Source organism: Dendrobates tinctorius, unplaced genomic scaffold (assembly GCF_039654945.1).
Source record: "Dendrobates tinctorius isolate UK_male_01 unplaced genomic scaffold, ASM3965494v1 ptg000231l, whole genome shotgun sequence".
NCBI lineage: Eukaryota > Metazoa > Chordata > Amphibia > Anura > Dendrobatidae > Dendrobates > Dendrobates tinctorius.
Window position 1 is genome coordinate 23173766 of NW_027361898.1, and position 25560 is coordinate 23199325.

The 25560-nt window shown below is 46.7% G+C and overlaps 1 protein-coding gene across 2 annotated transcripts in view; it reads left to right on the forward strand.

Annotated features, from left to right (window-relative positions):
• Window positions 1–2248: 2248 nt before the first annotated feature.
• Window positions 2249–25560, forward strand: part of OGT (O-linked N-acetylglucosamine (GlcNAc) transferase) — a 118371-nt gene continuing 95059 nt past the window's right edge. Inside the window, exons 1-2 of one of the 2 annotated variants that reach the window (XM_073556189.1) lie at window positions 2249–2438; window positions 13982–14162. In XM_073556189.1, the coding sequence (XP_073412290.1) occupies window positions 2399–2438; window positions 13982–14162 (221 nt within the window). In that variant the 5' untranslated portion in view covers window positions 2249–2398. The remainder of the gene's footprint in view (window positions 2439–13981; window positions 14163–25560) is intronic. The other variant, XM_073556190.1, reaches the window with a different exon arrangement.

The window sequence follows — 25560 nt, forward strand, 5'->3', positions numbered from 1 at the left end:
TATCAACGTGTCAGGATCGCTGGTAAGTCGCTATGTGATCGCTGGTGAGCTGTCAAACAGACAGCTTCACCAGCGATTAGCACAGCGATGCCAAGCACGCGGCATCGCTGTGTTCTGTTAGTTACCAGCGCGCTGATGCAGGCAGCTGGTAACTAGCGTACACATCAGGTATCCAAGGGACGTGCGTCCCTTAGATACCCGATGTGTACGTTAGTTACCAGGTACCTGCATCAGCGTGCTTGGTAACTAACTGAACGATCCTCCCACAATCCTCCGCGCACTGCAGGGGGCGTAACCAGAAGATCCTGGGGAAATTCAGAGGCGTCCATTCCCGGGGGTGGGGGGTGTATAGCACAGGCTGGTGCTATACACCCGAGGGAGCAGAAGTCACAGCCAGCCCGCCAGGCCTGCATCAGCGCGCTTGGTAACTAATGTACACATCGGGTATCCAAGGGACGCACGTCCCTTGGATACCCGATGTGTACATTAGTTACCAGCTCCCGCCGGTCACTGGTAACTAATGTACACATCGGGTATCCAAGGGACGTGCGTCCCTTGGATACCCGATGTGTACATTAGTTACCAGCTCCCGCCGGTCACACGCAATGATGCGTGCTGGCCAGCGGAAGCCCAGCGACCAAAGAAATGTCCTGGGCTTTCCTGCAGCGATCAGCGATACCGGCAGGGGGGCCAGTCGCTGATCGCTGTCACACACAGCGATCTCGCTGGTGAGATCGCTGTTGTGTCACAAAACTTGTGACTCAGCAGCGATCTCGCTAGCGAGATCGCTATGTGTGACTGGGCCTTAAGGCCGCTATGTGGCCATGAACTGCTATGGAAAACATCAGGACCACACAATCAATGTCTCGGTGTGTAAATTAGATTAAAGCAGAAGCACCCACAATCTATTAACCATTTATTAGATGTCACTTTTGACAGCAGCAACTAAGGGGTTAAACAGATCTGGATGGTGCCAACACTAATCATTTGTGATACAGCAAGTTGTCAGCTATAGTGTAAAGGCCCCTTTACATTTAGCGATGCACGAGTGATCCTGACCATGATACAACCCGGTCAGGATCGCTGGTGCATCGCTAAATGATCACTAGTGAGCTGCCACACAGGCAGATCTCACAGCGACGCAGCAGCGGTCATTACTTACCTTTCAGACGCGGCGATGATGATGTCCTCCGCCCGCGTCCACGCATCGCTCGTCGGCGCCAGCAGGAAGCGCCCGATGAGAAATGGAGCTGCACGTTCTCGCGCGATCAGCAATAACCAGCAGGGGAGCCGTCGGCGGTAAGTATCACATGTAGCAATATCGCTGCTGCGTCACAAAATCGGTGACGTTTTAGCGATATCGCTATGTGTAAAGCCCCCTTAAAGCTATCTGCTGCTGGATTGTCACCTGCATGGGGATGCTATTCTCTTATATCTCAGGTCAGTAAAAAGACGTATTGGCTGTCATTAAGGGGTTAAAATGGATCCATTTAGGAGCCAAAAAGAACTGGCTGTTTTTGGTAAGTGGAGCCGTAAGAGCCGAATCACCAAAAAAGAGCTGAACTGCCCATCACTAGTCTGTGGGGCATACAAATTTCTGCTGTTTTTAGGTTTAAAGGGTAACATTTCTTCTAAAGGAGAGCGACATACCAGCCCTGGAATGCCAAGGTAAGGAGGCTTATAAGCCATGCATGCTCCTCTGGGAAATTTTGTATGCAAATTGCCTCTTCAAAGAGGATATAGCGCCACCTGTGGGAAGCAGCGCTCCTACCAGTGACCTGTAGGATTGCTGCTTCCAACAGGTGGCGCTATAGCCTCTCTGAAGAGGCCCTTTGCTTGTTGTATTTAGGGTAATTGTAGCACTATACACCACCAATAAGAAATAGGCTTACTTCACTGCCAGCATGAAACAGAAAGCACTTCTAACACTAGTGAGGTGAGAGCTCCAGTCCATATACTGACGTCTATCTTCTACCATTACTAATCAGTCGCCATTTTCTTTTCAAAGTTTACAATTCTACGTAATTGCAGTTTCCCACAACAAACATGGCCGCCCGAGCTCTCGACTGCACTGAGGCGCCTCTCTGCGCATGCTCGGCAGGATCTGTTTGTCGCATTGCACTGAGCGGAAGGATACTTTGCGTTTTCGCTTAAGCCGTAACAATTTACAATTTTAAAACTTCCACTTATATAACTATTATTTATTTTTAAACAATTTTAAGGAAATTCTTTTTTTTAATTGTTTTTAACAACCCTTTGCTATTGGAATAACTAACTCAATCGCGCAAGAAGCTAGTGTCTTATTTTTCTTGAAAATAGATCCGGCGTTAGAGCTAGGCGCCATTTCACCGTTCTGAGGAGGCCGGAGCAGGGTCGTGCACTGACTCGCACCGTCGATATGGCTGCGTCAGTGGGCAGTGCAGCTGATAGTAGCACAGGTAGGATGCGGCATTAGATGGCTGCTGAATGTAATGTGTTATCAGCCGAGACCGTGCGAGGAGGCGAGAACCCTCCATGGGCGCGGTGTCCTCAGAACAAAGCGGCGTATGGCTTCATTCAATAGCAGGATGCTTGTACACGGCGGAGCCGCCATTGTGTGCATGTGGGGGCCATGTACCGGGCAGTGCCGGCCGGCGGGGGGCGACACTAGGCCGAGCTACTGGTATCACAGTGATGTTAGCATATACTGACCATGGGGGGATTCCACTGTTATACAGGGGGAGGTGCCGTGTCTATACTGACCATGGGGGGATTCCACTGTTATACAGGGGGAGGTGCCGTGTCTATACTGACCATGGGGGGGATTCCACTGTTATACAGGGGGAGGTACCGTGTCTATACTGACCATGGGGAGATTCCACCATATGTACAGGGGGAGGTACCGTGTCTATACTGACCATGGGGAGATTCCACCATATGTACAGGGGGAGGTGCCGTGTCTATACTGACCATGGGGAGATTCCACTATATGTACAGGGGGAGGTGCCGTGTCTATACTGACCATGGGGAGATTCCACTATATGTACAGGGGGAGGTGCCGTGTCTATACTGACCATGGGGGGATTCCACTGTTATACAGGGGGAGGTGCCGTGTCTATACTGACCATGGGGGGGATTCCACTGTTATACAGGGGGAGGTACCGTGTCTATACTGACCATGGGGAGATTCCACCATATATACAGGGGGAGGTACCGTGTCTATACTGACCATGGGGAGATTCCACCATATGTACAGGGGGAGGTACCGTGTCTATACTGACCATGGGGAGATTCCACCATATGTACAGGGGGAGGTGCCGTGTCTATACTGACCATGGGGAGATTCCACTATATGTACAGGGGGAGGTGCCGTGTCTATACTGACCATGGGGAGATTCCACTATATGTACAGGGGGAGGTGCCGTGTCTATACTGACCATGGGGAGATTCCACTATATGTACAGGGGGAGGTGCCGTGTCTATACTGACCATGGGGAGATTCCACTATATGTACAGGGGGAGGTACCGTGTCTATACTGACCATGGGGGGATTCCACTGTTATACAGCGGGAGGTACCGTGTCTATACTGACCATGGGGAGATTCCACCATATGTACAGGGGGAGGTACCGTGTCTATACTGACCATGGGGAGATTCCACTATATGTACAGGGGGAGGTGCCGTGTCTATACTGACCATGGGGAGATTACACTATATGTACAGGGGGAGGTGCCGTGTCTATACTGACCATGGGGAGATTCCACTATATGTACAGCGGGAGGTACCGTGTCTATACTGACCATGGGGGGATTCCACTGTTATACAGCGGGAGGTACCGTGTCTATACTGACCATGGGGAGATTCCACCATATGTACAGGGGGAGGTACCGTGTCTATACTGACCATGGGGAGATTCCACTATATGTACAGGGGGAGGTACCGTGTCTATACTGACCATGGGGAGATTCCACTGTATGTACAGGGGGAGGTGCCGTGTCTATACTGACCATGGGGAGATTCCACTGTATGTACAGGGGGAGGTGCCGTGTCTATACTGACCATGGGGAGATTCCACTGTATGTACAGGGGGAGGTACCGTGTCTATACTGACCATGGGGGGGGATTCCACTGTTATACAGGGGGAGGTACCGTGTCTATACTGACCATGGGGGGGGGGGATTCCACTGTTATACAGGGGGAGGTACCGTGTCTATACTGACCATGGGGGGGGGGATTCCACTGTTATACAGGGGGAGGTACCGTGTCTATACTGACCATGGGGGGGGGATTCCACTGTTATACAGGGGGAGGTACCGTGTCTATACTGACCATGGGGAGATTCCACTGTTATACAGGGGGAGGTACCGTGTCTATACTGACCATGGGGAGATTCCACTGTTATACAGGGGGAGGTACCGTGTCTATACTGACCATGGGGAGATTCCACTGTTATACAGGGGGAGGTACCGTGTCTATACTGACCATGGGGAGATTCCACGATATGTACAGGGGGAGGTACCGTGTCTATACTGACCATGGGGGGATTCCACTGTTATACAGGGGGAGGTACCGTGTCTATACTGACCATGGGGAGATTCCACTATATGTACAGGGGGAGGTACCCTGTCTATACTGACCATGGGGGGATTCCACTGTTATACAGGGGGAGGTACCGTGTCTATACTGACCATGGGGAGATTCCACTATATGTACAGGGGGAGGTACCCTGTCTATACTGACCATGGGGGGATTCCACTGTTATACAGGGGGAGGTACCGTGTCTATACTGACCATGGGGAGATTCCACTGTTATACAGAGGGAGGTACCGTGTCTATACTGACCATGGGGAGATTCCACTGTTATACAGGGGGAGGTACCGTGTCTATACTGACCATGGGGAGATTCCACTCTATGTACAGGGGGAGGTACTGTGTCTATACTGACCATGGGGAGATTCCACTGTATGTACAGGGGGAGGTACCGTGTCTATACTGACCATGGGGAGATTCCACTGTATGTACAGGGGGAGGTACCGTGTCTATACTGACCATGGGGAGATACCACTGTATGTACAGGAGGAGGTACCGTGTCTATACTGACCATGGGGAGATTCCACTGTTATACAGGGGGAGGTACCCTGTCTATACTGACCATGGGGGGATTCCACTGTATGTACATGGGGAGGTGACGTGTCTATACTGACCATCGGGAGATTCCACTGTATGTACATGGGGAGATTCCACTGTGTGTACAGGGGGAGGTGACGTGTCTATACTGACCATTGGGAGATTACACTGTGTACAGGGAGAGGTACCGTGTCTATACTGACCATGGGGAGATTCCACTGTATGTACAGGGGGAGGTGATGTCTATACTGACCATGGGGAGATTACACTGTGTGTACAGGGAGAGGTACCGTGTCTATACTGACCATGGGAGGATTCCACTGTATGCACATGGGGAGGTGACGTGTCTATACTGACCATCGGGAGATTCCACTGTATGTACATGGGGAGATTCCACTGTGTGTACAGGGGGAGGTGACGTGTCTATACTGACCATTGGGAGATTACACTGTGTACAGGGAGAGGTACCGTGTCTATACTGACCATGGGGAGATTCCACTGTATGTACAGGGGGAGGTACTGTGCATATACTGACAATGGGGAGATTCCACTGTATGTGCAGGGAGAGGTACCGTGTCTATACTGACCATGGGGAGATTCCACTGTATGTACAGGGGGAGGTACCGTGTCTATACTGACCATGGGGAGGTACCGTGTCTATACTGACCATGGGGAGATTCCACTATGTACAGGGGGAGGTACCGTGTCTATACTGACCATGGGGAGATTTCACTGTATGTACAGGGCGAGGTACCGTGTCTATACTGACCATGGGGAGATTCCACTGTGTGTACAGGGGGAGGTACCGTGTATATACTGACCATGGGGCAATACCACTGTATGTACTTGGGAAGATACCGTGTATATACTGACCATGGGGAGATTCCACTGTATGTACATGGGGAGCTACCGTGTCTATACTGACCATGGGGAGATTCCACTGTATGTACAGGGGGAGGTGCCGTGTCTATACTGACCATGGGGAGATTCCACTGTATATACATGGAGAGATTCCACTGTGTGTAGTAGGGGGAGGTGCCGTGTATATACTGACCATGGGAAGATTCCACTGTGTGTACAGGGGGAGGTACCGGTATATACTGACCGTGGGGCAATACCACTCTATGTACTTGGGAAGATACCGTGTCTATTCTGACCATGGGGAGATTCCACTGTATATACATGGGGAGCTTCCGTGTCTATACTGACCAGGGGGAGGTACCGTGTATATACTGACCATGGGGAGATACCACTGTATATACAGGGGGAGATACTGTGTATATCCTGACCATCTTTCTGGTGCCTTGGAAACTCTCATCACATGAGAGTTGGACATTAGTGATGCATCTGGTGGGCACATTGTCTGGCACTATTCATGTTCGGTCATGTAGTAATGCTGAGGATGGCATGTCTGCAGGTTCGGGGCAGATAGATGGCGGGCACAGTATCGCAATTGGCATCAGCCTTCTCTGGCACTTACACTGTCATGTGCCAGGATTCCAGGTGTTGTCTGGCTACCCAGGATGGTAGAGGAGCCATGGTCAAACACTGGCTGCCTATCATTGGGGCATAAGACATGGCAGGCTACATCCCCAGTCATCACTGCTTTTGGTAGAATGAGTGGCACCTGGCACGGTATAATGAATTTCTCCACACTTTGTACAAAAATACCAATGTCCTTAAATGTCGTATGATGGCATTAAAAGGAGAAGTTCTTCAGAAAATCTGTTGGTTCTGCTGTGTTTGGGAATATACTCAGGACTCGACAGTGGTCAGATCATCATTTAATAATGAGGCTTGTACCCCTGTGATTTGGAAGCTGCTGATACTAATACGCTGTAGATAATGAGGGGTCTGCTGAAAATCCAGTGGCTTCAGATGTTGTGACACTGCATACTCCCATCATGCCCTTAGTCTGATGTTGTCATAACCTTCTAGGAGTTGTAGTTACACAACAGCTGTGAGTGGTGCAGGTTTCTGGTCTATATGGGTGTGGTGTTATGTGCAGCACAGCTATATGTCCTCTGGCAGAATACATGTACGCTGGGCTGATCTTACAGGTTTTTGTGAGAGGGAATCCAAAACTAATGCAGACAGGCCCAGAGAACAGCAGTGTGCAGAGGTTCTGGGCCCTGTAGCCATGTTGGCTCCCTGGTCTAGGTGCCTGGAGCCCTCTAGTGACAAATGTCATTATTACCTCTTTGTAGGTTAATGATGTGCAGCTGAGGGTCTCGAGGCACTCTAAGTTAAGGCGCCTTCACACATAGCGAGATCGCTGCTGAGTCACAATTTTTGTGACAACAGCGATCTCGCCAGCAAGATCGGTGTGTGTGTGTGTGTGACAGTGATCAGCGACCGGCCCCCCTGCCGGTATCGCTGCAGGAAAGGCCAGGACTTTTTTTTTTTTTTTTTGGTCGCTGGTCTCCCGCTGGCCACCACGCATCGCTGCAGGAGACCAGCGATCTGTACGTTAGTTACCAGCTTCCTGCATCAGCGCACTGGTTACTAACGTGCACAGCGACGCTGGGCGTCGCTGTGCTGATCGCTGGTGAAGCTGTCTGTTTGACAGCTCACCAGCGATCACATAGCGATTCACCAGCGATCCTGACACATTGATATCGTTGTCAGGATCGCTGGTGAGTCGCTATGTGTGACTCCATCCTTAGTCCTGGGGATTTCTATTTTTGCCCTGGTTATGCCCCAGTCAGTCATAATAAGCCTCTATGTACTTCATGCCGTTATTAGACAGAACAAAACGGAAAATGTTCCCAATGGTTCCGAGTCAGACTAGGTCTACAGGGTGACTTTAGCTGTGACAGCTGTCAGGCGATTAAAGTTCGCTTGATATTGTTGCTACATTGTGGTGCTTTAGAATTGAATGGGGTCAAATTACCAGATCCACACTACCGCAACAAGCAAAATATCACTTGGTTGGATTTTTTACAACTTTCTTGTCGCAGTAGTGTGGATGAGCAATGCGAACCCATTCACTTGTATAGCGCCGTGATGTAGCAGCGGCACAGTGAAATTCAGGTGTGTAGCCCTAGCCTGAAGTTTTTTCTCCTTTTTCCTGGTTATCAAAATCTAGTTTGCAATGTTTACAAGTCCTATTAACGTCGGAACCATTGATGTGAGCCACATCTTCTCTACATTTCTGGTGTATCCTCTGCGTACCCTATAAATATACTACAACCCCTTGCAAAAACTATGGAATCACCGGCCTTGGAGGATGTTCATTCAGTTGTTTAATTTTGCAGAAAAAAAGCAGATCACAGACATGGCACAAAACAAAGTCATTTCAAATGGCAACTTTCTGGCTTTACGAAACACTAAACGAAATCAAGAACAAAAAATGTGGTAGTCAGTAATGGTTACTATTTTTAACCAAGCATAGGGGGAAAATTATGGAATCACTCAGTTCTGAGGGAAAAAATTATGGCATCAGCCTGTAAATTTTCATTCCCAAACTAACACCTGCATCTAATTAGTCTGCATCTAATTAGGAGTGATCACACCTTGGAGAGCTGTTGCACCAAGTGGACTGACATGAATCATGGCTCCAACACGAGAGATGTCAATTGAAACAAAGGAGAGGATTATCAAACTCTTAAGAGGGTAAATCATGACACAATGTTGCAAAAGATGTTGGTTGTTCAGTCAGCTGTGTCTAAAATCTGGACCAAATACAAACATAACCGTCACCATTGCAACCTATTAAGACATCATCGTCACCATGACAACCATTGTGACAGCATCTTCGCCATTGCAACCTATTATGACATTAGTGTCGCCATGGCAACCATTGACATCATAATGAGGGGCGGGGCTTGATGCACACACTTTTTCCCCATTATGTAGATAGGGGCAAAATTGTTTGGTGAATTGGAACGCGCGAGGTTAAAATTTTGCCTCACAGCATAGCCTATGATGCTCTCGGGGTCCAGACGTGTGATTGTGCCAAATTTTGTGGCTGTAGCTGCAACGGTGCGAATGCCAATCCCGGACACACACACACACACACACACACACTGAGCTTTATATATTAGATTGTACTGGTGGCTTCATCTCTGCAAGCTAGGACTATATTGACATTTTGTTCTAGCCACACGTCAGTGCCTCCGTCGGGGCTTCAGTCTGAATCACTGAAAAACTGGATTTAGGCACGTCATCTCTTATGGTTAGAAGATACAATTTTCTACTCTTCCTCATTCTCATTTTTTTCAAGACCCACCCACCAAAGAGTACTTCCTTCGTTTATGGGTTTTTCAAGGCTATCAACTTGCTCTCCATGGCAGGCGTCATCGTTCCTGTTCCTCCACTAGAACGCATTTCTGGTCTTTATTCAAACCTGTTTGTGGTTCCAAAGAAGGATGGCTCCGTTAGTTCCATCTTGGACCTTAAATTATTGAACAGATATGCACAACTGCATCATTTCAGAATGGAATCCCTTCGGTCAGTGATAGCCTCCTTAAAGCTGGAGGAATTCCTATTCTTGGTGGACATTCAGGATGCCTACCTGCACATTTTTTCTCCACGCCAGAGATTCCTTCACTTCACAATCCAGGAATCCCACCTCCAGTTCACAATACTGCTGTTTGGCCTAGCCACTGCACTCAGGGTTTTTATGAAAATAATACATAGTAACATAGTTATTAAGGTTGAAGGGAGACTTTAAGTCCATCTAGTTCAACCCATATCCTATCCTAACTTGCCCTAACATGTTGATCCAGAGGAAGGCAAAAAAAAACCCATGTGGCAAACAGTAAGCTTCACATTGGGGGAAAAAATTCCTTCCTGACTCCACATACGGCAATCAGACTAGCTCCCTGGATCAATGCAATATTAAGGAAACTATAAGAAAAAGAACAAAGTAAGGAGAAACAACGAAATTAACCTATATTTAGATAATAATGTGAATAAACAATAAATATATCGCGGACAGGTATTGGACTATTTATAGGACAGTCGTGTTAGAAACAAACAAACTTACAAAAGCACAAACCACCATAAGTCCCAAGAAAATATTATTTATTGAGTCATTATAAAAAATTATTAAAAAACGTTCCATTAAAATAAATGTATAATACATCTACTGAACTATTATTCCAAAAAGAGGGTCATGCCACCCAGATATGAGGCATACAATATATGTGAATAGATATAAAAGAATAAGTGATAATTTAACAAAACACAAGTGTTATTGTTTATAATAAAAATAATAAAGAACAATAATGCAGTGCACAAACAAATATATATAAAACAACAGTGTTTGACCATAAACATAAGTGTGAACCACTACCACAATAAGCCTGTATATATCACAGTATGCCAATATAGTGCATCTATATAGTATCAAAAAAAGAGAGGCACAATATGTATCGCCGTGAAATAAAGATGCCTACCGACCAGGAAAGGGAACCAATGTGAAAAAATAATGATATATATGTGGATATAACATACAACCTCTCCTGGGATAGCTACCCGGTCCCGACGCGCGTTTCGGCGCTAAGCCTTCATCATCCCCTGATGAAGGCTTAGCGCCAAAACGCGAGTCGGGACCGGGTAGCTATCCCAGGAGACCAGGAGAGGTTGTATGTTATATCCACATATATATATCATTATTTTTTCACATTGGTTCCCTTTCCTGGTCGGTAGGCATCTTTATTTCACGGCGATACATATTGTGCCTCTCTCTTTTTTTTTTTTTTTTTTTTATTTTGGATACTATATAGATGCACTATATTGGCATACTGTGATATATACAGGCTTATTGTGGTAGTGGTTCACACTTATGTTTATGGTCACACACTGTTGTTGTTATATATATATATATATATATATTTGTTTGTGCACTGCATTATTGTTGTTTATTATTTTTATTATAAACAATAACACTTGTGTTTTGTTAAATTATCACTTATTCTTTTATATCTATTCACATATATTGTATGCCTCATATCTGGGTGGCATGACCCTCTTTTTGGAATAATAGTTCAGTATATGTATTATACATTTATTTTAATGGAACGTTTTTTAATAATTTTTTATAATGACTCAATAAATAATATTTTCTTGGGACTTATGGTCGTTTGTGCTTTTGTAAGTTTGTTTAATATTAAGGAAACTAGTGTATATACCCTGTAATATACTTTTCCAGAAAGGCATCCAGGCCCTTCTTAAATTTTAGTAGGGAATCACTCATTACAACATCATTTGGCAGAGAGTTCCATAGTCTCACTGCTCTTACAGTAAAGAATGCGCGTCTGTGAGTATGCTTAAACCTTCTTTCCTCCAGACGTAGAGGATGCCCCCTTGTCCCCGTCACAGGTCTAAGAGTAAAAAGATCATTAGAAAGGTCTTTGTACTGTCCCCGCATATATTTATACATTGTAATAAGATCACCCCTGAGCCTTCGATTCTCCAAACTAAATGGCCCCAGTTGTAATAACCTGTCTTGGTATTGCAGACCCCCTAGTTCCCTAATAACCTTGGTCGCTCTTCATCTGCACCCACCACATTTATGGCCATTCTCATCAAGGCTGCATCCCCCTCAGCGTGTCACGAGAGTCTACAGATCACTCGAGACACCCTTTTGTCAGGGCTGGATTATCAACACCTCAAAGTAGTCTCTGATCCTCGCCCAACATAATTGTGTTTTTGGGAATGCTTTTCGACACCACATGATGTTATGACTATGTTAATGCCGCTATGTAACAGATGCGTTAAACGCAGCCCGTTAATGCTATGTGAACCCAGCCTTACAGATTCCCTTTAATGGGCAGAATAATATTGGTGCATGTGAGCAGTTTCAGTACCATTCACATATATGGGATGTAGATCTAGCCACAGAATTCACACTGAAACAAATGTGGAAAAAATAAGTCAGAATATGTTCATATTTCAAACATATTTTCTTTCCTAGCTTGTCATATTCTTACAGCTTTATACAAATGTATTTGGAATGTATTGTGATGGCATTTTACATTATTTCTGTGTGGAAATAGTGAAAATTTTTCTTTCTCCCCTTCAGCACTACCTTTCTTTCTTCCACTTTTTTTTATTTTGCCATTTTCATTCATTAGTCCCTTTTATTTCCCTAAATGTTTATCTTGGTTTTTTCATTTCAAGTTGACCAATGCAGTAATGTGGGTCAAGACTAGTGCATTAGTATTACTGATTTTTGCATAGCCAAAATAACTCTGAACTGTGCACTCACTGTTGCTGCAAGCAAACGTAGCTTTGCCTCTGCAGCATTTTGAGCTCTGAAGTATGCCAGATCCAGTGATCAAGCCAGCTTCAATTCCAAACAGCGCTTATAAGCTGTACGAAAGAGCTTGTACGCCCTGCGCTCCTTGCCTATAAAACCAGCCATTATTGATAGACTGCAAAAGTGGTCGGTTATCTTGGCAAAGAGTAGTAATCAAAACTATTAAAAGTCCTCTGTTCTTGAGAGCGAGGAGGATTTTTAATAAGAGGTAAATTGCAAAGTGCTTGGTTCAGCAAACACTTTGCAATTTTAAACATCAGATGAGAGTAAGTTAGCTTGGGATGGACAAATTTTACAGTAGTGTTAGAGTTGTATTTTTTTTTTTGTAGCTATAACTTTTCTTAACTTCAGTAGAAAACAGAAAAGTGAACCAGGAGAAGGTAATTTCTAGTTGTATTGGCCACTCATATCCTGAGTTTTCCCACATTGAAGTAGGTGGAAAGGAGCTATATCACTGCAGGGGCATACCCTGTTTCTGTAACTATGTAGGCATGCAGGCCGGCGTACGAATTGTTTACAGAATGCAGTAAGATATTTTTATTGTAACGTTGCTATTTTTATGAGGGGCAATGCAACAGTAAAATTATTGTAAGGCCCTGTGCACACGGTGCAGATTCTGTGCAGTTCTGCAGCAGATTTGGCCCTGCAGAACTGCAGCAGAACTGCACGTGATGTACCGTACCATTTTAAGGCTATGTAAAACAAAAACGCTGTGCACATGCTGCAGATTATTCCGTGCAGATTTGGTGCGAAATAAAAGAAGCAGCATGTCTCTTCTTTTGTGCGGTTTTGCTGCAGTTTTCCACCTGCTCCATTCTAGAAATCTCTAGAAATCTGCAGGTGAAAACTGCAGGGGAAATCCGCACAAAAACTGCACTCAATCTGCACTAAAACTGCAGGTAAAACGCAGGTCATTTTACCTGCAGATTGAGCAAAATCTGCGTGGAAAATTCCACAGCAGAATCCGCACCGTGTGCACATAGCCTAAGGCTATGTGCACACAGAGTTTTTTGCCTCTGCGGATTTTGTAGTGAAAACCGCAGATAAATCCACAGGACTAAAGTCCTGCGGTTTTGCCCTGTGGTTTTCCACCTCATAATGGATGAGGTGTGAAACCGCAGCGTTTCTGGACAAAAGAATTGACATGCTGCGGCTTGTAAACCGCGCAGAAAAATCCGCAGCATGTGCACAGCGTTTTACAGTTTACCATTGGAAACCATGGTACTGTACAACGCACCTAAATCTGCTGCGGACCCGCAGGGCCAGAAATGCTGTGGATACGCAGCAGAATCCGCACTGTGTGCACATACCCTAAGTGTGCTCGCAGCCTGAAAACACTTCTATTTATAAGGGGACACACAGTATATAGTTCGTCACATGTTGCTTTTAATAACCTCTTATAGATATGCACCAGGGAGTGTCATGCTCTGGCATTAGTTCAGTGTATTGCTTTAGGCTCGTTTCGTGGCACTAATGGCTTAGTTGGAACCATTCTTCATTTTCTTTGCTATGCATCACTTTTTAGTTATGTCATTGCTTTTATATTTTTTTTTTTTTCCTCCATTTTTCTAATTTTTCCTTTCCCCCGGATGTTTGATGATTCTCTAGAATCAACGAAACGTATGCTTTCCTTCCAAGGGTTAGCGGAGTTGGCTCATCGTGAATACCAGGCAGGGGACTTTGAAGCCGCTGAAAGACATTGCATGCAGCTTTGGAGGCAAGAGCCTGACAACACTGGAGTTTTACTACTTCTATCTTCTATTCATTTTCAGTGTCGCAGACTAGACAGGTCAGTATGTTCTTCCTGTTCTGTATATATGTGGGGCTCATGAAAGTATACTGTGTGTAGTATAACCGCTAGTGGTTAGAGAGCGTGCTTGGACATAGGGTTATCCTACTATCTTTGGTGTGCTCGAGTAATATGGTTTGAGTCCCCACGGCTGCATGACTTGCTTTTGTTAGACAGCCGCAACACATGCTAGGATTGCCACATGTGTTGTGGACGTCTTAACAGCCGCAAAACATGCAGCCGTGGGGACTTGAACATACTACTCAAACGTACCAGAGATAGTCGGATATCACTCGAGCGTGCCCGGATAGCATGATATCCGAGCACGCTTGCTCATCACTATATAACTACCAGAAAACAACAAAACATGAATGTACATCCAGAAAATTGTGTATCTTTAAATCTATATAAAAATATGATCGTAAAGAGCAGGAAAAAAGCATATTCCACAAAAGAACATAAAGACCTAATTAATACAGAAGCTAAGGTGGGGAAATACTGAGACTATTCCTAAATTTTGAAATAAATTTTATATATATATATATATATATATATATATATATATATATAGTACCAGGGCTGTGGTGTCCATTTTTGTGATGTCCGTATAAAGTGGACTGACTCCGACTCTTAAAATATACACTGCTCAAAAAAATAATGAACACTAAAATACCACATCTTACGTATCACTGAAATAAATATTCCAGTTGCAAATCTTTATTAATTACATAATGGAATGCGTTAAGAACAATAAAACATAAAAAAGATCAATGTAAATTAATATCCCATGGAGCTATGGATTTGGAATGATACTCAAAATCAAAGTGTAAAATCAAATTCCTGAAGATAAGGAAATGCTCAGTAGTGTGTGTTGTACCTCCATTTGCCTGCATGACCTCCTTACAATGCCTGGGCATGGTCCTGATGAGGTGGCTAATGTTCTCCTGAGGGATCTCCTCCCAGACCTGAATTAAAGCATCAGTCATCTGGAGAGTCTGTGATGTAATGTGGTGTTGGTGGATGGAACGAGACATGATGTCCCAGATGTGCTCTATTTGGATCCAAGTCTGGGGAACAGGCAGGCCAGGCCATATCATCAATGCCTTCATCATGCAGGAACTGCTGACACTTCAGCCACATGAGACCTAGAATTGTCATGCACGAGAAGGAATCTAGAGGCCACTGCACCTGCATATGGTCTCATAATGGGTCTGAAGATCTCATCCCAGTACCGAATGGCAGTCCATGGTATCTATGGCTAGGAAATGCTTCCCCACATCATTACTGACCTTCTGTTGCAAGCAGCAGAACGTTCTCCAAGGAGTCTCCAGACTGTCATGTCTATGACATGTGCTCAGTGTGAACCTGCTCACATACACTCACTGGCCACTTTATTAGGTACACCATGCTAGTAAGGGGTTGGACCCCCTTTTGCCTTCAGAACTGCCTCAATTCTTCGTGGCAGAGATTCAACAAGGTGCTGGAAGCATTCCTCAGAGATTTTGGACCATATTGACATGATGGCATCACACAGTTGGCGCAGATTTGTCGGCTGCACATCCCTGATGCGAATCTCCCGTTCCACCACATCCCAAAGATGCTCTATTGGATTGAGATCTGGTGACTGAGGAGGCCATTTGAGTACAGTAAACTCATTGTCATGTTCAAGAAACCAATCTGAGATGATTCGAGCTTTAGGACATGGCGCATTATCCTGCTGAAAGTAGCCATCAGATGTTGGGTACATTGTGGTCATAAAGGGATGGACATGGTCAGCAACAATACTCAGGTAGGCTGTGGCGTTGCAACGATGCTCAATTGGTACCAAGGGGCCCAAAGAGTGCCCAGAAAAAAATTCCCCACACCATGACACCACCACCACCAGCCTGAACCGTTGATACAAGGCAGGATGGATCCATGCTTTCATGTTTACGCCAAATTCTGACCCTACCATCCGAATGTCGCAGCAGAAATCGAGACTCATCAGACCAGGCAACGTTTTTCCAATCTTCTACTGTCCAATTTCGATGAGCTTGTGCAAATTGTAGCCTCAGTTTCCTGTTCTTAGCTGAGAGGAGTGGTACCCAGTGTGGTCTTCTGCTGCTGTAGCCCATCTGCCTCAAAGTTCGACGCACTGTGCGTTCAGAGATGCTCTTCTGGCCACCTTGGTTGTAACGGGTGGCAATTTGAGTCACTGTTGCCTTTCTATCAGCTCGAACCAGTCTGCCCATTCTCCTCTGACCTCTGGCATCAACATGGCATTTCCGGCCACAGAACTGCCGCTCCCTGGATTTTTTTTTTTTTTTTCGGACCATTCTCTGTAAACCCTAGAGATGGTTGTGCGTGAAAATCCCAGTAGATCAGCAGTTTCTGAAATTCTCAGACCAGCCCTTCTGGCACCAACAATCATGCCACGTTCAAAGGCACTCAAATCACCTTTCTTCCCCATACTGATGCTCGGTTTGAACTGCAGGAGATTGTCTTGACCATGTCTACATGCCTAAATGCACTGAGTTGCCGCCATGTGATTGGCTGATTAGAAATTAAGTCTTAACACACAGTTGGACAGGTGTACCTAATAAAGTGGCCAGTGAGTGTACTTGAAGAGCACATGGCGCCTGTGTCGAATCTGCCAATCTTGGTGTTCTCTGGCAAATGCCAATCGACCTGTACTATGTTGGGCTGCAAGCACACCACCCACTTGTACACGTCGGGCCCTCATGCCACCCTCGTGGAGTCTGTTTTTGACCGTTTGAGCAGACACGTGGATATTAGTGGCCGGCTGGAGGTCAGTTTGCATTGCTCTGGCACTGCTCTTTCTGTTCCTCCTTGCACAAAGGAGGAAGTAGCGATTTTGCAGCTGGGTTCTTGCCCCCTGCCATGTCTCCTGGTGTCTGCTCCATGCTCTGAACACTGCTCCATGCTCTGAACACTGTGCTGACAGACACAGCTACCCTTCTTGACACAGCTTGCATTGATGTGCCATCCTGGATGCTCTGCACTACCTGAGCAACTTCTGTGGGTTGTAGACAGTGCCTCATGCTACTGTACCTCTAGGGGTGAGAGCAATGACAAAATGCAAAAGTAACAGCCAAAAAGATGAGAACAGAGAAACGGTCTGTGGTTACCACCAGCTGAAGCTACTTGTTGTCTGATCCATTTACACAAGGGCAGGAGAAATTGATTAACAATCAGTGTTGCTTCATAACTGGACAGGTTAATTTCACTGAAGTGTGATTGACTTGGAGTTACTTTGTGGTGTTTAAGTGTTCCCGTTATTAAGCAGTGTATAATACATTGGGTACAGTACTACAGTGCAAGATGTGCTGTAAATGTTTTCATAAGTTTGGGAAAGTTGTGAAATGTCTTATGCCTGTACTGTTCCTGATCTAAGGACCTATATCAAAAGATAGGGTAGGGGAAAAGGAAAGTCAGCTCACCACAGCATACTGGTCTGTAGTAGTGGAAGTCCTCTGCACGGAGCCGCCCCAGTCCAGGGTGTCAGCAATCAGCAGTAAAGAAGAATGTGCTCCAGCGATGAAACAATCCACTGATGTATTAAAAAAAGTTTTTTGTTTGCTTTTCAAAAACTTAAAAAAAACAATGTGGGTAACACAAGAAGCAGAGATATGACCAACGCGTTTCAGCAATTAAGCCTTAATCATGGTATACACATACACAAAGTCAACTGAGTTATATACTCTGCCATAGAGTGCATCAGGTGGAAGGTCAATTTCAAATCACTCATCAAGAAACTAACCCTTCCTAGTAAGAGAAAAATAGAATGAAATAAACATATAACAACCAGGAAAATAATACAATAAAAACAAGACACCGAAAAAACATATTAATATTGCAATATCAGATCTTGTCTAGAGTTCATACCATACCCAATGGGACCCTAGTGTTTAGTTTAAAGATCGAATAAGATTCCCTATTGAGGATTTTTCTTTTGTGATCTCCTCTTCTCATGGGTCTGAACACCCTCTCTATACCTTTGAATTTAAGACACCTAGTATCTCCATTATGTATATACTTAAAATGTTTGGAAACCGCAGAGATATTTAGCGCAGTGTCTGATATGTCTCCTAATACGCTTTTTTAATGGACCAGTGGTGCAACCCACGTATTGTAAGTTGCACTGAACACACTCAACCAAATAGATTACACCAGTAGTATTGCAATTAATATAGCTGCCGATCAAAAAACTTTTTCTTTATCGCCTTATTGGGGGACACAGATGACCATGGGTGTATGCTGCTGCTGCTAGGAGGCTGACACTATGCAAAACAAGAAACTTGGCTCCTCCCCGGCAGTATACACCCACCGACAGGCACCAAGCACCTCAGTTTGTGCTTAGTGTCTGTAGGAGGCGGACCGGGATCTCCCCAGATCCGCATTTAATCCTTTTCTTTTCAGGTTTTTGTTGTGTTTTTTTAATGATTTCCCCTTTCTTTTTCAGATACAGCTCAGGAAACGGGATGTGAGTTCATCCTGCTTTTCCTATTAATGCGGCTGAGCGAGCAATGTGGTATCGCCCACATTGCAACTCTCAGGCCCGCAGGCAGGACCTTCCCCTATCACCCTCGGGTACTAGGGGCCATGGATGGACGGTCCTAGCCGATTCCCCTCCTCACCCCTCTCCCAGGACAGGGCTGAGAGGATGACGGTGGTCGCCAGCGGTGAAGTTTCCCCTGACACGGGGATTGGAGCCGTCTTCTGCACCATACGGCGGTGCGGGTACTGAGGATCACCTCTCCCAGCGACCTGCGTTCTATCGCGGGCCCCTGTGGGGTCAGCCTCTTCAGGGACATCAGGTATGTTTTTCTGAATGTTCCCTGCAGCCCTGCGCTCACATGCCAGTCTAGGACAGCAGAGTACCTCTCCTCCTTTTGAATTTCCCGCCCCTTGAACCAGCGCTCTGACAGGCGCGCGTCCCTCTTGTCGCGGGGGGGGCGCTTTCTCCGTCAGCGCTCCCTCCATCAGCGCTCCCCGTCCTCATCAGCTACAGGGAGGGAGCGCTTTCAAGCCCGGGCGCGCCGTCGCTAGTGAAAGTGAGGGAGCACTTTCATTTTCAAAAGTTCCTCCCTCTCCCTGCGCGCGCTTTCCCCGCGCGCTTTTTCAGCCTATCTCAGGGCTGCTTTCACTTCAGCCCTGTCACTGTCTTTGGCCGTCCCCGTCCCCTCTGGGGGTCACAGCCAATCGCGCCGTGCGGTGGCTTAGCCCCGCCCACCGCCAGCGTTTCTTCCTGGATTGCCGATCTTCTTCCTCCTCTCCGGACCTCGCCTGGGGGACACATCGCTTCTGATCCTCGGTAGGCTAGACGCTGACTATCCCTGGCACCTAACTTAGCTCCCCCCCCCCCCCGCAGTTTCCTCAGGCTGTGTTTTTATTCTGCCACTGAGACTTATGCACAACCCCGCAAGGGCCTTCTGCTCCAGACCCACCGCTACTCACTACGCCTGCGCGCGCTGTAAAAAGAAGTGGGCTTCGGGTCAGTCGTCTCCCCTCTGCCTCTCCTGCAGCCCTCCCATCATGTCGTCCCCTCAGGAGCACTCCGAACCCCGGGCGGAGACCACCCCACCCCCGGAGTGGGCCGTGGCGATGTCTCAGTCAGTTTCTGAGCTGACAAAGGTGTCTCAATTGCTGGTCCAGGTCTTAGAGCGGTTACCTCAGTTATCTGCTGTCACCTGTGCACCGACCACCTCGTATGGTGAGTCGCCAGCACCGGACCGTGGCCCTCAGACGGACAGACCAAGTCGGGGCTCTAGGAAGCGGGTCCTGTCTGGCTCTTCCTCCGGTTCGCAGGGTCCCTCTGCTTCTCTCAGGCTACGCTGCTCGTCCCCCTCATCGGCAGACAATCAGGGGTCAGACGAGGATTCACTATCTGGATCAGACTCGGAGGCGGACGACATAGCTAGAACTCGGGAAATGGTAGTCTCATATTGGCTATATACCAAACACTCAAGATTAAGGAGGATAAGGCCCCCCCTCAGGAATGCTCTGGTTCCCTTAAGAAGGCAAGGCCTCCATCTCGAACCTTCCCCAATAAGGATTTCGACACTTCCTTAGACAACCACTGGCAACATCCGGAGAAACGTTTCTCAGGCCGCAAGTACTTAGATGTACTTTATCCCTTTGATGCGGAGCTAGTCACGAAATGGACCAAAGCTCCCGAGGTAGATCCACCAGTTTCTCGTATTTCCTCTAAGACGGTCCTTTCCCTTCCGGACGGAGCATCTCTCAAGGACCCATCAGACAGGCAAATAGCCAACGACTCTAAGTCTATCTTTGAGGCATCCGGTGCATCCCTATGCCCGATCTTTGCTTCCGCTTGGGTGGCGAAAGCCATTTCGGCTTGGGCAAAAATTCTGCGCAGGGGCGTTTCAGCGGCAGCTCCTCAAGACGAGCTGGCAGATTTAGCAGACCAAATTAATCACGCAGGCAAGTACCTTCTGGCCGCCTCCTTGGACGCGGCAGGGTGCGTTGCTAGAGCTAACAGCAACATTGTGGCAATACGCCGCATTCTTTGGTTGAAGTCTTGGAATGCGGATACTACCTCAAAGAAGTCACTCACCAACCTGGCATTTCACGGCACTAGGCTCTTTGGCGCCAAGCTGGATCAGTTAATCTCGGATGCCACGGGTGGAAAGAGCACTTCCCTTCCTCAGTCCCGTCCTAAGAGGTTCTTTAACAAGAGGGCTTCTCGGCCTTTTAGGTCCTTTCGCCCCTTCTCTCCCACAGACGGTTCATCCCAGCAGGACCGTAACACTGCTTCCAATGACCGGAGAAAGCCATCGTATAAGCCAGCCCCTCGCTGGAGATCCAGGGGTCAGCCTTCCAGGTCCTCAGGCGCTCGATCCGGAAGGTTTTCATCTAAGTGACGGGTCACCCCCACCTGGAAAGCTTTCCAGGGTGGGAGGCAGACTTTCCTTTTTCAAGGACGCGTGGCTATCCGTTGTCGACGACGCTTGGGTCAGGGAAATCATCACGTCCGGATAGAAAATCGAGTTTTCTTCCCTCCCAAACAGTCGTTTCTGTCTGTCCCGATCCCCAAAACAGCGATCACAGGTTCCAGGGTTCCTTCAGGCCGTCTCCTCTCTCCTTTCCGCCGGGGTCATCGTTCCCATTCCTACAAACGAGCGGTTTTTAGGGTTCTACTCGAATCTCTTTGTAGTCCCAAAAAAGGACGGCTCACTTCGCCCAATTTTGGACCTCAAACGGCTCAATCGCCACGTGAAGATCCGCCATTTCAAGATGGAGTCTCTGCGTTCAGTAATAGCCTCAATGGAGCCCGGAGAGTTTCTCTGCTCGGTGGATATACAGGATGCCTACCTCCACATCCCCATTTCTCGCCAGCATCAGAGATACCTCCGCTTTGCGATTCAGAACAACCATTATCAGTTCGCGGCCCTTCCCTTCGGCCTAGCCTCCGCCCCTCGTGTCTTCACGAAGGTGATGGCAACAGTCATGGCCATCCTTCGATCCAGAGGGATCCTTATCATCCCTTACCTGGACGATGGTGGCCTCTATGGAAGCAGTGCCATTTGCACAATTCCACTCTCGCCCTCTCCAGCTGTTCCTCCTGTCAGTCTGGGACAAGACCTCGTTTTCTCTGGATCGCCCCATTCTTCTTCCGCTCAGAGTCAAACAATCGCTAACTTGGTGGACGTTGTCGACGTCATTTCTCCGCGGAAGATCCTTTCTCCCGCCTCGGTGGCAGGTCATCACCACCGATGCCAGTCTCCTAGGATGGGGGGCGGTCTACTGTCAGAGAATGGCCCAAGGGCGTTGGAACGCCCAGGAGACTCTTCTGCCCATCAACCTTCTGGAGATCAGGGCAATCTTCCTCGCTCTCCTTCGTTGGCAGCATCTTCTAGTAGGCAAGCCGGTCCGCATTCAGTCAGACAACGCCACGCCCGTGGCGTACATAAACCACCAGGGCGGTACTCGCAGCAGGCAGGTGATGTCGGAAATGGCAAGGATACTTCGTTGGGCAGAGCGTCACGTGACGGCGATTTCCGCCGTTCACATTCCAGGGGTGGAAAACTGGGCAGCCGACTTCTTGAGTCGCCAAGGGCTAGCGTCAGGCGAATGGTCCCTTCATCCCACAGTCTTCAGTCAGATATGCCAGCGCTGGGGCACCCCGGACGTCGATCTCATGGCCTCTCGGATGAACAACAAGGTTCCTCACTTTGTAGCCAGGTCCAGGGATCCATTAGCCGTCGGTTACGACGCCCTAGTAATCCCGTGGTCCCAGTTCCACCTACCTTACCTGTTCCATCCGCTTGCCCTAATCCCAAGAGTGGCCAAAAAGATAAAGTCAGAGGGCATCCCGGTCATCTTAGTGGCTCCAGACTGGCCGAGACGACCTTGGTACGCGGAGCTGGTGAACATGCTCACGGACGTCCCCTGGAGGCTTCCAGACCGTCCAGATCTTCTCTCGCAAGGCCCCCTTTACCACCGATTCTGAAGGAATCAGGGTTTTCCAACCGGGTCATTCAGACCTTGATTAAGGCTCGGAAGCCTGCTTCTTCCCGCATTTACCATAGGTACTGGAAGGCCTTTTTTCGCTGGTGTGACGAAAACGATGTTTTTCCACTATCGTTCTCAATTCCTTCCATTCTTGGTTTCCTCCAATCCGGCTTGGATGCGGGCCTATCCCTCAGTACTCTCAAAGGCCAGGTATCTGCCCTAGCAATCCTCTTCCAGACGGATCTGGCTTCCTTACCGCAAGTGAAGACCTTTCTCCAAGGAGTCGCCCATGTGGTGGCTCCTCCTCATCGTTCTCCGATAGATCCATGGGATCTCAATCTTGTTCTTGGCGCTCTCCAGAAGGCGCCGTTCGAGCCGATTCAGGACATCCCTCTGTCTTTTCTTTCATGGAAGGTGGCTTTTCTGATCGCCATTACTTCCATCAGGAGAGTTTCTGAGCTGGCGGCCTTATCCTGTCGTTCTCCTTACCTTATCCTCCACCAAGATAAGGTTGTTCTCAGGCCAGTTCCTTCTTTCCTTCCGAAAGTGGTATCACCCTTTCACATTAACGAAGATATCGTCCTTCCATCATTTTTTCCTGCGCCTGCTCATCCTCTGGAAAAGTCGCTCCACAAACTGGATGTAGTGAGAGCCTTGCGTGTTTACCTTGCCAGGACCGCTTCCTTTCGCCAATCTGATTCCTTGTTGGTCATTTCTGAGGGTCGCCGAAAAGGTCTTCCGGCCTCCAAGTCCACAATTGCTCGTTGGATTTGGTCTACCATCCTGGAAGCCTATCGTCTTCAGGAGAAACGGCCTCCTCCGGGGGTGAAAGCCCACTCCACCCGAGCTGTAGGGGCTTCTTGGGCTGTGCGACACCAGGCTTCGGCCTTACAACTTTGCAGAGCCGCGACCTGGTCATCTTTGCACACCTTCGCGAGGTTCTACAGGGTTCATACCCAGGCCTCGTCTGATGCAGCTCTTGGTAGGAAGGTGCTGCAGGCGGCGGTGGCGCATTGACTGACCTAAGCCCTTCCTTATTTCGTTCCTTTATTGCTGTTCCCACCCTCGGGACTGCTTTGGAACGTCCCATGGTCATCTGTGTCCCCCAATAAGGCGATAAAGAAAGAGGGATTTTGGGTTCTTACCGTAAAATCTCTTTCTTGGAGCATTCATTGGGGGACACAGCACCCGCCCTGTTTAATTAGTACCGTGTTGGGTCTGAGAGTCCCTTGTTGAGTTGGTACATATGTTTATGGTTTTGGTTGCTTCTCCTACTGCTTTTTTCACCAACTGAGGTGCTTGGTGCCTGTCGGTGGGTGTATACTGCCGGGGAGGAGCTAAGTTTCTTGTTTTGCATAGTGTCGGCCTCCTAGCAGCAGCAGCAGCATACACCCATGGTCATCTGTGTCCCCCAATGAAGGCTCCAAGAAAGAGATTTTACGGTAAGAACCCAAAATCCCTCTTTTCGTAACTGAAGAAGAAAAAATTCTGTTTATTATAATCTGCATATTCACAGGCTTTGCGGGTAAAATGTCCACATTTATAAAAAAAAAAACCTTTATGCAAAAGCCATGTGGGTTGTGTGGATGCACTCGGTTCAGGAAAAAAAACTGGGCGAAACAACAATGTTTCCCAGAGTTTGCGTGTGGTTTTTTTTTTTTTTTTTTTTTTTTTTTAGCCCCAAAGCGAATGAGATCGCTTCAGAACCTCAGACAATTTTTCATTATCATTTAATATAGGTAAATATTTTTGTATAATTTGAATAATATTCCTATACTAAGGGCTATATTCAGTGGAAAAAGTAATAAAAGAATCATTGTCTGCGGCTCCAGATCGATCCAATAATAGATCATTTCTATTGATATTATCCACAATCGATGTCGCTCTATTTAAATGTCAATTAGTATATCCCCTTTGTTGTAATCTACCAATAGTTTGTTTTTTCAGAAAAATACATTTCATCACAGGAACAATGTCTTTTTATCCGAATTAATTCTCCTACAGGAATATTACGTAAGATGTGTGGGGGATGGCATGACTTTGCATTCAAAATAGAGTTGCTAGTCGTTGGTTTTTTTGTATGGCATGAACAAAATTTTTTTCTCCGCATGATCACCTGTAATGGTAACGTCCAGATAATTAACGTGTCTGAGTGATTTGATGTGTGAACTTCAGATTAAATTTATTGTCATTAATGTACTTCATAAATGCATTGGCCTCTACATCACTGCCTGTCCATATTATTATAAAATCATCAATATAACGCCCATAAAAATAAATATCAGCATGAAAAATGTTATTTTCTGAAAATAAAAAAAAATTCCTCCCAAACTGCAACAACCAATTTGGCGGGGGAAGGTGAGAATTTCCCTCCCATGCTAACACCTTTAGTCTGTAGAAAAAAAAACCCTGCAAATGAAAAATAATTGTGAGATAACAAAAAAGCAACAGAACGTATAATAAATTCCTGGATGTGTACTTTGTACCTGCTATATTTGTTAAAAACAAAAAAAACCTTAAACTAAATAGCGCAATATTATGAGGAATCGATGAATATAAATTAACCACATCATAGCTAAGCCAGCAGAAAATGGAGTCCCATTTGATTCTGTCCAAGGAAGAAATTAACATCTTAGTGTCTCTAATGAAACCCGGAATAGTGGAAACAAGGGGTTGTAAGTACTTGTTAACCCATTCCCCCAATTTTTCGTTAAGTCCACCAATACCAGCAATAATGGTTAAACCGCTGGTCCATTAAAAAAGCGTATTAGGAGACATATATCAGGCACCAATAGTCCGACTGCGCTAAATATCTCTGCGGTTTCCAAACATTTTAAGTATATACATAATGGAGATACTAGGTGTCTTAAATTCAAAGGTATAGAGAGAGTGTTCAGACCCATGAGAGGAGGAGATCACAAAA